General features: G+C 35.9%; 1 protein-coding gene and 1 long non-coding RNA gene across 7 annotated transcripts in view; one reads left to right on the top strand and one right to left on the bottom strand.

Annotated features, from left to right (window-relative positions):
- Positions 528 to 3554, bottom strand: LOC109948089. The gene is made up of 7 exons (XM_020560005.1): positions 3456 to 3554; positions 2558 to 2880; positions 2312 to 2446; positions 2068 to 2236; positions 1626 to 1854; positions 1443 to 1538; positions 528 to 1345 (listed from the first exon to the last, which is right to left on the bottom strand). The coding sequence occupies exons 1-7, from the start codon at positions 3552 to 3554 to the stop codon at positions 528 to 530; spliced, it is 1869 nt and encodes a 622-aa protein (XP_020415594.1).
- The window catches only part of LOC109948253, a 26382-nt gene continuing 13666 nt past the window's right edge, over positions 4735 to 17450 (top strand). For 4 of the 6 annotated variants that reach the window (XR_002270855.1, XR_002270854.1, XR_002270859.1 and 1 more), the window contains exons 1-3: positions 4735 to 4977; positions 5474 to 5520; positions 14592 to 14652. This is a non-coding gene — a long non-coding RNA (uncharacterized LOC109948253). Of the gene's footprint in view, positions 4978 to 5473; positions 5521 to 11380; positions 11415 to 14591; positions 14653 to 14740; positions 14835 to 17450 lie in introns of all 6 variants that reach the window. The other 2 variants (XR_002270857.1, XR_002270856.1) reach the window with 2 other exon arrangements.

Here is a 17450-nt window from a genome sequence, read left to right as displayed (position 1 = left end):
TTGGAGTTGACTCTTTACATGTATTACCAGGGCTGTCCTTGAGATTTTGAGGGCCCTGTGCGAAATTTAAATTGGGGTCTCGCATAATCTAATATGAAAATACTATAAAAATTTGCCATAACTCAATGTCATAAACAATTTTTTTTAATAACTAAAATTCACCATCAATAAATATGCAATGACAATCAGAAATCAAATTCATAAAAATTTAAATGTTTCCATTTGATAAAGTTAAATGTTTTGTACAAAAATAAGCTCCTTGTGCCCCTATAAAGTCTCTTGCTGCCTCCAATAAGCAATCTGTGTTTAATAGAAAAAAAAAAATTGGCAATCACAAATTAAAGAGTAGTTGCACACAAATGTCATTAACAAATTAGATTATATTGCATTAAACACAAAAGCAACAACAAAAACATACCTGATTATCCAAAAATCATTCACATTGTATTTGCTGTCTTATTTGAAGAATTAAAATTATTACGAGAGCTTTTACCCCAGAAGAAAAAAAAAACACAGCTAGTACAATGCTAATGTCTGAAAATTGATCTTCTTGAATTTTTAGAAGAGAACTCATCAATCAAATGTTCATAATCAAGTTTTTCAAGAAGTTCACTTTCAGTTGAAATCAAAGCTAGTCCATTTAATCTTTCTTGCGACATAGTTGATCGCAAGTATGATTTTAACAATTTTAATTTTGAAAAACTTCTTTCCGCAGATGCGACAGTAACAGGAATAGTCAATAGGATTCTATATGCAATGAATGCATTTGGAAAACAATTTAATCTTTTCAAGAAATTTAATATTGCAGTAGCTGTGGTATTTACTTTTGGTAAAAGCTCCCGTAAAACTTTCAACTCAACAAATAAATCCTCCCCATCGACATCAGAAAACTTGTCATTTTTCAAAATGCTTTCCAGATGACTGCAACTATTCTTCAAATCGCAATCATCCAATGAATTTAACTTCTCTGAAGTAAACAAAAACCCAAAAATATTCTCATACTCTTGATATTGTTGAAACCTTCTTCGTAAAGAACCAATAGCTTGATCCACTAAATACAAGAAATAATCAATTCTAAACTTTTCTTCAGCTGATTTAGGAACTGATTGGGATGGCTCACAAGTATTCTCATCAAAATATTTTTTTCTACGAATTTTTCGCTTCTCAGGAAATACTGGGTCAATTCCCATATCAGTAGCAATATCTTTAGCAGTACACATAGCTTCTGTAAACCCATGTTCTCTATACTTTTCAAAAAAAGTAATCAACCCTTTCACTTTATCAATAGCAACATCAATAAGCATGTCTTCAGATTGTAAGTTTTTGCTAACTACATTGACAGCACCTAATATCATACCAAATAACCATGCCCAATAAGAACTCAAAATTTCCAAGTTCATATGTTGCCAAAGAATTAGCTTCACTTGTTATTTTGGAGTCACTGTCACTTTCTGCTAACTGAAGTAAAGCTTCTCTTAAATCAGCAGCTTGGAATCTTATTGCTCTTACACTTTCAATACGACTTTCCCAACGTGTAACTGACAATGATTTCAGAGTTAAGTGTTTAACATTATCTTTCAATATCTTCCACCACTTTGTAGAATTAGCAAACAATGTATAAATACGTTGTATGATTCCAAAAAAATATTTTGCTTTTCCACAAGAGTTTGCAATATCGCAAAGTGTTAAATTAAGACTATGACAACCACAAGGTGTGTACAATGCTCTTGGATTTATATCCAAAAGTTTTCTTTGGACACCTTGGTATTTCCCACTCATATTTGATCCATTGTCATAGCCTTGTCCTCTCACATCATCAATATCAAGCTTAAGTTTTTGCAACACCGTTTGCAACTCTTCCAAAAGTCTTTGTCCTATTGTATCATTCACAATCAAAAATTCCAAAAAGAATTCTTCAACCTTTATTGGATTAGTAGAGACATCCACACATCTTACCATCAAACTCATTTGTTCTTGGTTGCTAGCATCTAGAGTACAATCAAGAATCACAGAAAAATATTTAGCTTCTTCAATCTTTTTAATGATTGCACTTTTGAGCTCAGAAGCTAACAAAAGTATCAATTCATTTTGAATCTTATGACTAAGATAATGATAATGAGTCTCTTTATCATCCATACGTCGAACATGCTCCTTCATAACTGGATCCCACTCTGCAATCATTTCCACTTGGCCCATAAAATTTCCATTGTTTATATCATGGATCTTCTCATTACTTCCACGAAAAGCCAAACTATATTTTCCAAGATATTTCACAATTGAAATTAATCTTTTTAATAAATTCCTCTAATGCTCTTTCTCTTTCTTGATTCGGTTTTGAACAACTCCATCAATTGTTTTATTTTTCTGCAATCTAATACGAAAATCAATCCAAGTGCTCATATGATTGATATGTTCAATACTTGTCTCATGCTGTTTAAGTCTGCCACTAAGATGTATCCAATCTTTAAATCCCTCATTTGCTAACTGACTTTTTTGTGGCCCTTTTTTAAATAACTTACAACAAAAACAAAATACTTTGTTGAGATCCTTTGAATACATTAGCCAATCTCTATCATATTGCTCTCCATTTGGCAAATAACGAGTGTAAAATGTTGAAGAGAAACATCTATGTAAATGATCTTTAGGACCTTTTCCTATTAATAGATCTCTTACAGGACCTTTTTCCGCTAATAGGTCACGGAATTTGGGATCAATATTATCCCAATTTCTTGGATTATAAATATCCAATGGAATGGACTGGCTTGGTTCTTCATTGAATAAATCAGTGACGTTCTCATTGTTATGATTTTCTATGTCTACATCTTCAACATCTTCATTATGATCATCAATATCAGCATTTTCATTGTCATCATTCTCATTCTACTCAGCATTACCCACACATTCATCCATATTGTTTTCAATATCTTGCAATTCCTCAACATCATCTTGTTCTTGTTCATTGAAAATATTTTCATCAATTGTAGCATGTGATTCTCTAACAATGAATCTGTCAAGAGCTCCTCTTTGAGATTGAGTCAATTCCTCGATTTTTATTTTCTAAGCCGTTTTGTATATCCAGAAACGTATTTTCTAGTAGGTGGCATGTTTAGATTATAAAGAAAAATTCCAAAACCCTATAACCTGGAAGAAAACCCCAGCAAGAAATAGATAAATATTTCTACAAACTATATTCTCATACAACCAATCATCAACATGATAATAATTTAATAAAATAAGTCATGTAATATATAGAATAGATTGAAATTTAGATACATACCTGAATTTGAATTGAGATTTGAATATGACTATTCGATTTTGAGTGGTCTTTATGAATTCAGGAATTAGGGTTTTCTTTTTTTGGTGTTCAAATTCCTGAAATTGAAAGAATAACAAAAATTGTCAAAGGATTGAAAAAAGAACCAAAGAGAAATTGATGAACAATGATGATTACTTACCAGAAAATATATATATTCCTCCTTTGGTGTGGTTAAGTTAAGCTTCACGTTGCCTGTTTGTAAAAGGCTTTCTGTTTGTAGAACGACCTCAAGGAGCATCGAACTCGGGCCCTTTTGCCAAAGAGAGATGCGCTCTATCCAACTCCCCTGAACACGCTGTTGTGCAAATATCCAGACGCTATACTATATATACGATTCATATAATATTAATATATATATATATAATATAAAGAATTTTTTTTGCGGGGGCCCTGTGCGGTAGCGCCACTTGCACCACCCCAAGGCCGCCCCTGTGTATTACGTAAGGAAGCATTAGTTGTTCTTTTTCTCCCCTTAACTAGTCAGAACACGGGTTAGGTCAGTTGACTAGGGTAGTGAACGCGCTGCTTTGCACTCAAGTTCGAGTTACTTCTATGTAAATTAGATTAATTTAGGATAGTTTATACTATCACTTTTAACACCAAAAAAAAAAAAAAAATCATAATTAATTACAAAATAGAAACAAAATTTTTAATTCTCCCATGAAACATATGTAACCATTTACATAAACAAAAACTGAAACTACAACAGTAAAAACAAAAATAATAAGAACTTATTTTATATGCTGGGAACTTAGCTTAGTCTTTACAACAAACATTAATTTTAATGGTATTTCTCTTTGCAATGTTAAGCGGTTCAAAATTCGAATTCTCCTCTCTCTCATTGATTAAATAAAAGAAAATACTTTGGTTCATGTTTTCTAAATTATCCCACAGCTCTTGCTAAGTATCATCATATTTTTCTCGTTTCAATTTCCCATACGTAGTCAAGCTATATACTAAAGATATATTTGAAAAATAAGTTTAAAGTAGAGAAGAAAGTCATGATCTTCTATAACAAATACTATAGAAGAAGAATTAAAATATAGTGTAGGTGTAGCAAAGTGGATAAGTTGACCACCAAATAAATAGCTCCCCTCCACATCATCAGAAGATGATATGCATGCCAATCCAATGTATTAAACTTTCACCCACTTTTCTTCAAATTCTTTTTTTATATCCAAATTCATGGTCCAACAAAGATGATCTGCTTTAGTAGTAGTGGGGTGAAATTATATATATATACTAAAGCGCAATCCAACTAAACATTGTTCTTAAGCATAGTGCAATGACGAAAATGCCCCTTCTTTCTGTTTTCTCCCGTTTTGTTTTAACATGATCACAGTGAATTGGCGAAAATGCCCTCCACTAAACCTTTTTGCCACTTCCCATTCGCATCCCTTTCGTTCGGAACGTTTCGTTCGCTCAGAGAAGAGTCCATTTCAAACCAACTGGTTGGGGGCAGCCATGGAAGATATGCATTCACTGTTCTACGTGTGTGAAGGACCATCGATTTTCTTTTGGGGAGGCGCGTTGCCAATCCAGCCGCCCTTTTGGTCTTCATCTCATCGGCTGGATTCAAGTGTTGCCATTCTAGCTATGCTTCATCCTTCTTCTCATCACACGGGTTTAGCTGAAAGGGATTTTTGGGTTTCGTAAAAAAGGTTGGTTTTAACGTTCTTTTGGTTTTCTAGGTTGGTTTATTCATTTGTCAAAGTAAATCAGAAATCGAGTTTGGTTGTTATAGGGAGGAAGATCATAGGAAAAAGAACTGGAGTAATTAATATAGGAACCCCCAGTCTGCTCATCAATCTGGTAATTGATGTCGTGTGGCTGATTTTCTGTTTGCTTGTGGTTATAGACTCCTCCTTTTTTAAAAAAAATTTTGTATTATTTTAATGACTCCAAATTTTAGTTGATTTTTTGAATTGGGTAATTGTTGTTGTTGGAGAATTGGATTAGATTTTATTTCTTTTTTCCACTCTCTCTCTCTCTCTCTCTCTCTCTCTCTCTCTCTCATTTTTGGTTCATGATGGAATTTTTGCTTCAATTTCTGCTCTTTTTGGTTCAATGAAGAAAGCATTTAGGTTTGATCTGTTTACCATCTCTAATTTTTGGATCCTAATGGAATTTCTTTCATTATATATGCTATTTTTCCAGAGCACCAATGAAGAAAGCATTTAGATTTGATGGGTTTGATGTCAATGGTATGAATCTCTCTCTCTCTCTCTCTTTTTGTTTTTGTTTTTGCTGCACCAAATGGTTTTCATCTATTCTAATTTTCTGATTTTTAAATTATTTTTCGGGGATTAATGGAGATGATGTGGCTCATGTTAGGATTTTGGCTCGTCAAATATGTCTTAGTTAGTTTAGGATTGTTTTAGGAAAATTAGAGGTATACCGATTCTTGTCCTAAAGGGATTAGGAAAGAATTTCAGTTTTCCTTATTCAATTTAGGTTTGGATTTCTAAAAGTCTATTTAGATTTGGATAAGTGTAATTTCCTAATCCACTTAGAAATAGGAATTCAATCAGCCTTGGGAAATGTAAGCCAACTCTATATCTATAAATAGAGTGCGTCAAGACTTATTTTAGAAGAAGAGAAACAGCCAGAGACAACTGAGAGTTTTGAGATTAGTTCTAGGGTTGCAAAAATTCTGTAATCTCTATTATTAATCAAAGGAGCGGTGATCTCTCTACCTAGAGAAATCACAACTGGATGTAGGCAAAAGTTCTGCCAAACCAGTATAATTTGTGTGTTTCTAAGTTTTCTAATATTTGCTAGTTTAGTCTATTGTCGTTGGTTATATTAAAGAACAAGATCTAGTGTGTGGGTTATTTAACAATTGGTATCAAAGCTTGGCTCAAAGGGTTCTACGATGTCTAAAGGGAAGATGAATGCGGATTTAGGACATGTGATAAAGCCCTTTGACGGCAAGGATGACTTCACAGACTGGCAAAAGATGATGAAGAACATACTGCTACAGCAAGATTTGGATGATGCACTCAACGGTGAGAAGCCGGCAAACATGACAGACGCAGTATGGACTAAGGTTCTCAAGAAGGCCAAGAGTTCCATCGAGATCCGTCTCACAAGATCAGTTCAGTCACACATCACTGAAAAGATGACTGCCTATGAAGCATGGAAAAAGTTGGAGAATGTTTATATGGGCAAAACCGTGTCCAATAAACTTTTTCTAAAGGATGAACTATTCCGACTTCGACTGGAAGAATGAGGTGATATTGAAGATCACGTATGTAGGTTCCAAAATTGCATAACTAATCTTCAAAAGGTCGAAGAAACTTACAAAGATGATGATATGGCTATCATCTTGCTGAGGTCTCTACCCTCGTCTTTCAAGCACTTTCAAACAACTCTAATGTTTGGAAAAGAGTCCCTGCAGCTTAAAGACGTAATTCAAGTTCTTCGGTCATATGCTAAACTAGATGATATAACTGAAAGCTCTCAAGGCCTTTATGCCAAAGGCAAGGAGATGGGGCGGGAAATGACAAAGGAAGAGAAAACAGGCAACAGCGGTAGGTCAAAATCCAAGAAGAAAAAGGAAAAGAAGGAAGGTTGCTTCGAATGTGGTTCAACTAATCATTGGAAGAGGAACTGCAAGATTTGGAAAAAGAAGAAAGCCAAGAGGGAAGGAAGCTCAGGTTCAGCTAGTGCAGTCACCAAGCGTGAGAGTGACAGGGAGCTTTTTTTAGTAACATCAGGCTCCAAGGCTTTCACAAATTGGATTTTGGATACCAAATGCACTTTTCATATGTATGCAGTAAGAGAATGGTTCGATACTTACGAAGAAGTCAACAGTGGGGAAGTTTTAATGGGGGACGATTCTTCATGTCCTGTAAAATGAATCGGCACTGTTCGAATCAGAATTTTTGATGGGATGATACGAGTTTTGGGGAACGTTAGATATGTCCCTAGACTAAGAAAGAATTTGATTTCCTTGGGTACTTTAGATGAGGCCGGCTATGGGTACGAGTCTAAAAAGGGAAGACTTAGGATAGCCAAATGATCACTGGTGGTAATGCGGGGTGACCTATAACCCAAAAAGCTGTATAAGTTAATTGGGACCACTATAGTCAGGGGAGCAGTTGTTTCTGTAAATCAAGGTATAGTAGACAAGACTGAACTTTGGCATCATAGGCTCGAGCACATAAGCCAGAAAGGGTTGCAAGAATTACACAAGCAAGGCCTGTTGGAAGGCGTGTCATCTTGCAAACTGGACTTTTGTGAATATTGTGTTCTTGGAAAGCAAAGGAAGGTATCATTCATGAGTAGCAGTGCAGATAACCGAAGCAAGGAGCAACTCAACTATATTCACTCGAATGTTTGGGGTCCTGCACCAACCAAATCAAATGGTAGAGCCAGGTATTTTGTTACTTTCATGGATGATTTTTCTAGGAAGGTTTGGGTTTATTTCATGAAGCAGAAATCCGAGGTTTTTGCAAAGTTCAAGGAATGGAGAACAGAAACCGAGAATCAAATTGGAAGAAAAATTAAGTACTTGAGAAGTGACAATGGAGGTGAATATACAAGTAATGAGTTTACCGATTACTGCAAGCAAGAAGGCATCATAAGGCACTTCACAGTAAAGAAGAATCCCCAAAAAAATGGAGTTGCTGAGATGATGAACCGAACTCTCATGGAGAGAGAGAGAGAGAGAGAGAGAGAGAGACGCGCATGCGATTTCATGCAGGATTGCCTGACAATTTTTGGGCAGAAGCTGTTAATCATGCAAGTTATTTGATTAACAGATCACCATATACAGTTCTCGATTTTAAGAGTACAGAAGAGGTATGGTCTGAGAAGTCGGTGGACTATTCCAAGCTCAGGGTATTCAGCTGTGGTGCTTACGCACATATTCCAAGTGATGAAAGGTCCAAGCTCAAACCAAAGTCTACTCATTGCATATTCTTAGGTTTTGAGAAAGGAGTGAAAGGTTTCAAACTTTGGGATATCAACAACAGAAAAAAGGTTGTCAGCCGAGATGTTGTCTTTGATGAGACAACCATGCCTCTAAATAAATTCGAGAGCAGCAGGGAGAAGAAAGACGATGTTGAAATTGAAGCAACAAAGATTCCGTTAATCAGTTCAGACAAAGAAGAAGCTCAGTTGGAGCAAATTGAGCAAGATACCGAATCTGATGGTTTTGAGGAAAAAGATCATCAGCATCGTTCACCAGTTAGGAATCAGGTGGAGCAAGAAACATGGTAGTTTAAAGGCACTCTAATCCGCCAGACATCCAAAAGTGTTCGAACTCCAACCAATAATCCACTTGCATTATAGAGATGCATAGCACTGGACAAACCTAATCTGAACAAGAAGAAACCTGATAGGTTTGGGTTTAACCAAGATGAAGTTAATTACGCTCTCAACATTAGTTAAGGAGATCCAACTACTTATTGAGAAGCTATAGCAAGTGATGAGCGAGATAGTTGGATAAGTGCTATGACAGAAGAAATGGAGTCTCTTTACAAGAACTCTGTTTGGGAGTTGGTTCCTAAGCCCAAAGACAGAAAACTAGTTGGATGCAAGTGGGTATTTAGGAAAAAGGAAGGACTACATGAACAAGATGCCGTGGATTCAAAGTAAGGCTCGTGGCTAAAGGGTACGCACAAAAGAAAAGGGTGGATTATGATGAAATCTTTTTACCTGTAGTCAAGCATACTTCTATCAGATTGCTTTTAGCAATGGCAACTCAGCATGACATGGAGATTGAGCAGATGGATGTGAAGACATCGTTTCTTCATGGGGATCTAGAGGAGACAATTTTCATGGCTCAACCAGAAAGGTTTGTTGAATATGGGAAAGAGAACCTAGTATGTTAGCTAAGGAAGTCCCTGTATGGCCTGAAACAGTCTCCAAGTCGGTGGTACAAGAGGTTCGATTACTTCATGCTGAAAATCAATTTTAGATGTTCATATGACTTTTGCATGTACTATCATGTGTTCCAAGACGGGATGATCATATTGCTATTGCTATATGTGGATGACATGCTAATCACTTGTCAAGACAAGCCTAGAATTCAAGATTTGAAGAAGATGCTGAGCGAGGAGTTCGACATGAAGGATCTAGGTGCAACATAAAAGATCCTTGGCATGGAAATTCAGAGAGATAGGACCGCTAGAAGGATCTGGATATCACAAGCCAAGTATATTCAAAAGGTTCTTGAGAATTTCAACATGCAAGAAGCAAAGGTAGTTTCGACTCCTTTGGCAGCTCACTTCAAGTTAAGTGGGCAACAGTGTCCTAAGTCCGAGGAAGAGCATCAAGTGATGGAAAAGGTGCCTTATGCTAATGCCGTGGGCTGCCTTATGTATGCAATGGTATGCACACGTCTTGACATAGCTCAAGCAATCAGTGTCGTTTCCAGATACATGGCAAATCCAAGAAAGCAACATTGGGATGCAGTCAAGTGGATTTTGTGTTATTTGAAGGGTTCTTAGCGACAAAGGATTATGTTTAAGAAGCAAAAAGAAAATGCAGGGGTGTTGGGATATGTAGATGCCAATTATGTAGGGGACTTGGACAAGAGAAGGTCAACTTCTGGTTATGTGTTTACATATGCAGGAGTACCGATTAGTTGGAGGGCACTACTGCAACCAATTACAGCTCTGTCGACCACAGAGGCAGAGTATATTGCATTGGTCGATGCTGGAAAGGAAGCAATTTGGCTTAGTGGCTTGGTAAGTCAAATGGGAATCACCCAAGATTGTGTGAAGCTGAAGTGTGATAGTCAAAGTGCCATTCACTTGGCAAAGAATCAAGTTTTTTCTGGAAGATCAAAGCACATTGAAGCAAGATATCACATAATCAGAAATTGGGTGGAGTCTAAGGAGATTTGGATTGAAAATATTCATACGGATGACAATGCCGCAGATTTCCTTACAAAGATAATGCCGGCCAAGAAGTTCAAGCACTGCTTGAACTTGCTTAATCTCGTTGATTGATTAAAGTAGAGCACCTCCTCACTTGAGATGCAATGAGGCAAGAAGAAGATTGCCAAGGTGAAGACTCTTGAAGATTCCCAGAGTTGCTTCAAGGAGGTTCAAAGATACCCTGGGGTGCAACGATCAAGACTTGGTTTGACTCACCAAGGTGGCGATTGTTAGGATTTTGGCTCGTCAAATATGTCCTAGTTGGTTTAAGATTGTTTTAGAAAAATTAGAGGTATACCGATTCTTGTCCTAAAGGGATTAGGAAAAAATTTCAGTTTTTCTTATTCAATTTAGGTTTGGATTTCTAGAAGTCTATTTGGATTTGGATAAGTGTAATTTCCTAATCCACTTAGAAATTGGAATTCAATCAGCCTTGGGAAATGTAAGCCAACTCTATATCTATAAATAGGGTGTTGCAAGGCTTATTTTAGAAGAAGAGAAACAGCCAGGGACAGCCGAGAGTTTTGAGATTAGTTCTAGGGTTGCAAAAGTTCTGTAATCTCTATTATTAATCAAAGGAGCGGTGATCTCTCTACCTAGAGAAATCACAACGGGGCGTAGGCAAAAGTTCTGCAGAACCAGTATAATTTTTGTGTGTTTCTAAGTTTTCTAATATTTGCTAGTTGAGTCTATTGCCGTTGGTTACATTAAAGAACAAGATCTAGTGTGCGGGTTATTTAACAACTTATAGAATCAAAGCACGATAGGTAAAATGAAGGGTTTTGTTAAGCATATATATAGTGTGATCATCATATTTTGCTGGAATTGAAAGCTAAGTTTATAGAACATCTGTTAGACCAGCCATACTATATGAGACTGAATGCTAGACAGTTAGAAAACATACATATTCATAGTTCCTGTAGGTACATATATTAGCCAAATGTTACAACCAGCATAGTGATATGCACACCTCTCTCTCTCTCTCTCTCTCTCTCTCTCTCTCTCTCTCTCTCTCTCTCATTTTTGGTTCCTGATCGAATTTTTGCTTCAATTTCTGCTCTTTTTGGTTGAATGAAGAAAGCATTTAGGTTTGATCTGTTTACTATCTCTAATTTTTGGATCCTAATGGAATTTATTTGATCATATATGCTGTTTCTCCATAACACCAATGAAGAAAGCATTTAGATTTGATGGGTTTGATGTCAATGGTATGAATCTCTCTCTCATTTTGGTTTTGTTTTTGGTTCGCCAAATGGTTTTCATCTATTCTGATATTCTGATTTTTTTTATATGAGATGTGTAGTTGTTGCGGCTCTTAATCCTTCAGTCTTCTCCATCGTACTTGCTAAAGTTGAAAGTTCACATTAGTTTGGTTGTTTTTGGGTCTTCCTGCTAACTACTCAGAACATGCATTTTAAGTTCAATTTTTGTTGGCTTGGCATTTCCCTTTTTTAAGAATCTATTTCATTTGTTTTAACTTTTCTCTTTATCCATTTTTTTCCCCTAATATTTGAACATATTTTTCATCTCTGGGTAGCATTTCTTTTTTCTACTTTGTTGGTTATGCCAACCCCATTGTAGTGAGTACAAGGAGATTTACAGTTTCATATTTCGATAGTTTCATAAAGAAAGCATTTAGGTAACGTACGGACCATTATCAATCTGTTGATTTCGTGGTTTATTGTTGTTTTGTGTTTAGCTAATTTTAGTAGTGGATTAGGGTTTCTAAATGCCAGTTAATCACTCTGAATCTGAATGTTGTTGTTACTGATTAGCTGTGATTTTCCCCAAAAATATGTAGCTTAAGAGTCGATGAAGTACTCATCAATATGCTTGCTCAATGTTGTTGTTCTTTGAATCTGTGTTTTGTTGTGATATTCGGATTTCTCATACATTAGACCATGTCTTCCTCTTTTTGGTTCAATGTTGAAAGCATTTAGGATTGATTTGTTTACTATCTCTAATTTTTGGATCCTAATGGAATTTCTTTGATTATATATGCTGTTTCTCTAGAGCACCAATGAAAAAAGCATTTAGATTTGATGGGTTTGATGTCAATGGTATGAATCTCTCTCTCTCTCTCTCTCATTTTGGTTTTGTTTTTGGTTCACCAAATGGTTTTCGTCTATTTTGATTTTCTGATTTTTTAATTATTTTTGGGGGATTAATCTCTCTCTCTCTCTCTCTCTCTCTTGGATATTGTTAGCAAACTAAAACAAATTAACAAATTTCCTTTTCTCTCCATCTCTGCTTTCGCTTACCTAAATTGCATTTTTTTTTTTTTGGCATCCACATACGGTTTCACTTTAGTTTCTGATTTTTAAAAGTATGAACATGACTTGCAAGACACTCTGCACTTCCTTTTTTTTTTTTTTTTTCTTAGGTAACGCTTTGATTTCAGTTCTGGGTTTCATGAATGTCTAATCATATTTTCCTTTGTACTTACTTGGATTTCACTATGCACTTCATATTAGTTTTTGGTTAAATAAATATTCAGTTTAAGTTTCATGTTTCATGATTTGTAATGTTACAATTCTTTTGTAGTTACACTGTAGGCCTTATCGTTTGGTCCGCGGGCTCATAGACTGATGGGGGCCAGCTCGGCCCATCAAAAAAAGCCCGACCTAGTTTGTTATGGGCTTTAAGATGGCCCGGCCTGCCTTGAGCTGGGCTGGGCTGGGCTGGGCTTGGGCTTGGGTGTCTGAAGCCTAGCCAGGCCCAATTAAGCCCAAGAAAACCCAGTCCATTAGGCCCGCATACATATATAATTATGTATAAATAAAAGTTTAGGATTAGGATTATATCACTTAAATCACATATATAATTTGTTTCATTTCATTTACTTTTCTTTACTCATTCCTAGTTTATAATTGGATGATTAGCACATTAATTTGTGTCAATTATTAATACAACAATTATATATATAAATAAGATGAACAACATATCATATCACCAAATATAATCATGTCACCAAACATAATCGTACCACCAAATGTAATCATGTTTTTCTTGAACACATAACCAAACATTTGCATATTTACTCATACCATCCTAGAAAAAAAAAATTTTTGATACTTATTATTTTTTAAAATTATTTCTTAAAACGTATTACGGTCTAATTATGTAATAACCTCAAAAATAGTACTTGGTTTTTTATTTTTGTGAAAAATCTTATTAAGTTGAGTGACTTTATTGGGTGTTTTATGAATTTGGTTTGATGTAAAAATATTATAATTAAGTGAGTTTAATCTCAAATTTGGACTAAAATGCCCTTATGATTAAGTTTATGATTTTTTTTCAAATGAAGTAGGCCCGTTTCGGCCCAGCCCGGCCTGATGGGCTTTCTCAAGCCCAGCCCACGGGTCGGGCTTGGGCTTTGAATTTTTTAAAAAAACTCGGCCTGGCCCAAGCCCATTAAATTTGGGTCGGGCTGGCTCGGCTCAGCCTATTGACGAGCCCTAATCATGTCCACTCTTATTGGGGTTAAACTGGGAAAAGTGTTTATATATCTTGGTGGTTGTTTATACCTTTTGCTTGACTTATAAGCTGTTTTTAGATTGTTTTGTTTATCTAATTAGCACTTACAAGCTGTTTTTAGATTGTTTTGTTTATCTAACTAGCCGTGTAACTCAGGATGGTGTTGGTTTTCATGCAAAGTGACTGAAAAAATGGGCTTAGGTTTTCGTGTAAAACAAATGACAAAAATAAGAAAGCAATGCAAACTAATATAAGAAGGCATTCAAGTTAAAAACTTCACTTAGGAAATGGTTTTATATCATTTTGTGACATGACCCGCCCCAAATTTCTCGGAATCCATGACGGATTTTGTGGTATTTCCGACATCACACTAATGAAACAGAGAATATGATTGTATGTCAAATATTACATTGTTGTTTTTCAAAATTATTGGCCAGAGATGTAGCCAAAATGAACAACTATAATTCTAAGACCCATTTACTTAATCTAAAATGGCAAGAAAGAGTCCTAAACCCAGCAGAGAACTAAGCTTAGGCTGCATCTATTTCACATCTATATAGACAAGTTGTGAGCTTTAAGGCTACATTTATGTTCCCTTCCTTTACAGTTGTGTTCTTAGTCTTAATTTTGTATGTTTTGCTATTTTAAATTGCACCTCTTGGGACTTTCTGAAAAACTTATAAATTTATTGGGACAGAGAGAGTGAGAGAGTAAAGGTAGGAAACCACTATGAAGTAGAGATTAAATCAAGTTCCAAAAGAAATTGTTTATAATGTAGAGTGTTGGTGTCAGGCATCTTCCATCTTTGTGTCTCTCATTCTCTGTCTTGCTGTCTCGCTTTGGGTTTTTTTATTTTTTATTTATTTTTTACAAATTTCACTTCATTTATTTGGTTAATTTGATTTCAGGTTCTTGGGTAATCCCTAATGCTATATAAGAGCTGAGGTATTTATATATTACAACATATTGGTAAGCTTCGAATCAGGTTCAATTTCCCTATTAATTTTGGTTCTTATTCTTTGAGTTTAGTATTGATTCTGCGTTTTTGGTGGTCTAGGGTTATGAGATAGAATTTTCAAATATTTGATGACAACGACAATACAGAGATAGTTGTTTTGGGATTTTGATTGTTTAGGGTGACTTTTGCATAGGTAACTTTTAATTGTTTAGAGTGGCTCCAGCGAAGGAGCCCAGCCCGAGGCAAGGGCAGAAAAAAAAAAAAATTTCGCTCCAGCGTGCAGCCCAGGCCCGGGTTTGGTGTGGGACCCACCAACTCGGGCCAGCCCGAAGGCCAAACCAGCCCCAGGTCCAAAACGCGGGTGCTGACGTCAGCGCTGGCGTCACGCTGACGTCAGCTAGGGCTGTCAAAAATTTTTTACCGTTGGCGCGTGCATTGCGGTAAAAAAATTTTGAATCAGCGCGCGCTGACGTCAGCGCTGACGCCAGCGCCAACGGTAGGCTGCCACGTGTCGCGCTCAGTGCCTTCCGATCTGCTTCTCCTTTCTAATCCAACGGCTGAGGCTTTTTTGGGTGAAAAAAATATGAAAAAAAATTCTAAAAAATTCTAAAAAATTATGGTATTTTTTTCTATAAATACCTATCAATACCCTTCACTTTCAACACCAATACTCTTACATTTCATTATACTTCTACTAATATTCACTCTTTTTACACAACATTTTCCTCTTTTTCATCTAGCATTTTGATTTCATATTTTTATGGCTTCTTCTATCGAAACCGGAGGGGCTTGGAGCACAATGGAAGATGTTTCTTTGTGTGAGGCTTGGCTCCAAATTTGTCATTGTCCCGTGTCCGGCAATGAAATGAAATTTTTTCATATGTGGAAAAAAATTCATGCCGAATTTTGTGAAAAAATTCCGGGGTCTACTCGTACAGAGATGGCATTATCCAGTAGGTGGAAAATTCTCAATAAAGAGTTGGGAAAATGGAGAAATGCCCTAGCAAAAGCGATGGACAACTATAGAAGTGGGCAAAATCGTACTAACGAGGTAAGTATTTTATAATTTTTGTGTTATTAAGTTTAATCTCCTAATATATATATTTTGTTAATATTGCTTACATTTTCAATATGTTGTATATATTTTGTTAATATTGCTTGCATTTTCAATATTTTGTTAATATTGCTTGCATTTTCAATATGTTGTATATATTTTGTTAATATTGCTTGCATTTTCAATATTTTGTTAATATTTCTTGCATTTTCAATATGTTGTATATATTTTGTTAATATTGCTTGCATTTTCAATATTTTGTTAATATTGCTTGCATTTTCAATATGTTGTTAATATTTCTTGCATTTTCAATATTTTGTTAATATTGCTTGTATTTTTAATATGTTGTTAATATTTCTTGCATATCCAATATATTTTAAATATTTATTGCATTTCCATTTTTTTGTTCAATAGATGATTCAAGCACAAATGTGGTTCGGTGCAACCGGGGGTGGCAAAAAAAGTTTCACCCATCATGAATGTTGGGAGGTGGTGAAATTTTGCAAACGCTTCGTAATTATTCCAACGGGTCCGGAGGTTGTGTTAAACGAGACGCCACTCCGTGATTCAATGACATCGGATTCACCTCTTGATTCTCCTATGAGTCAAGACTCACCCATCGAAAAGGAGCCGAGGCCCATTGGCCGAAAGGCCGCGAAGGCAAAGAAGAAGGGTAATTCAAGCAATCAAAATTCACAATTTTTGGAGGAAATTGCAAGGCAAAACGGCATAAGAATAGAAATGGAGCAAAAACGCCAAGAGCACGAGTTGGCCCTTGATGCTGAGTTTGCACGTGAAAGGGAGTATTTGCGCAAAAAAGATATGGACAAGACAGATCGGGAAACCATGGCGATGAATACAAGTCATATGTCCCCTGAAACAAAACAATTTTGGAAGCTAGAACGAAGGGATGTTATGAGAAGAAGACTTTTCCGGGATGATGGGCCTAGCAACACGGATTGGTTAAATGATGGAAACCATTAAATTAGTTAGCATATCTTTTATGTATTTGTATTTTAGTTGTTTTCTATTAAAGTTGTTATAATTCATGTATTTTATTTTATTAGTAATTCATAATGACTTGTATTACATTTCATTATTTAATAAACAAAGCATTCAATAAATTACCTTTTTATTCAACATATTCCATACTTCAAACAAAACATAATAAAATTAAAATTAAAAGTACAAACAAGGCACAATAATAAAAATAAAAGTACAAACAAGGCACAATAAAAATAAAAACACAACCAAACCATACTAAATAAAACATAAGCAAAGCATCTATTCTCCATTATTAATCTTCATTGCCTTTCACCGCCCATAGATGCTCCATCAAGTGAAATTGACGCATTTCATGAATATACGAAGATTGCATCTCCGTATATCGATCTATCATTCGGGTCATCAAATGACCATCCCTCACCAACGGTTCCGGCTCAAACGGTTCTCCATTTGGCCCCATGGGCCTTTCATAAATCCGTGTCAAAGCCGTGTTCATTGGATCCGGTTCGTAGACCTCTAAAGCATCATAATCGTACTCATCCTCCACAATCATATTATGGAGGATGATGCAAGTCATCATAATGCTTCTGAGGATCTCCTCATCAAACATGCGGGCCGCACCTCGAATAATCAACCACCTGGCTTGAAGGATGCCAAACACCTTTCGACATCTTTCCTGTATCCCTCTTGATATGTAGCAATAATTTTTGCTTCTGGGATCGGGATTTGGATGGTTTTGACAAAGTCGTC

Source organism: Prunus persica, chromosome G3, assembly GCF_000346465.2.
Source record: "Prunus persica cultivar Lovell chromosome G3, Prunus_persica_NCBIv2, whole genome shotgun sequence".
Classification (NCBI taxonomy): Eukaryota; Viridiplantae; Streptophyta; class Magnoliopsida; order Rosales; family Rosaceae; genus Prunus; species Prunus persica.
Note: the sequence above shows the minus strand (reverse complement) of the source record. Positions and strands in the feature narration are given on the sequence as shown.

Bases quoted from the DNA above. Each gene is read 5' to 3' on its own strand.
- LOC109948089 (XM_020560005.1), bottom strand. From the start codon at position 3,554: ATGCTCCTTGAGGTCGTTCTACAAACAGAAAGCCTTTTACAAACAGGC. The intron at 2,447-2,557 runs GTATTCAAAGGA...GATACATCTTAG, and splicing joins TATGATAGAGATTGGCTAAT to TGGCAGACTTAAACAGCATG. The intron at 2,237-2,311 runs GCATTAGAGGAA...GGCTTTTCGTGG, and splicing joins CGAATCAAGAAAGAGAAAGA to AAGTAATGAGAAGATCCATG.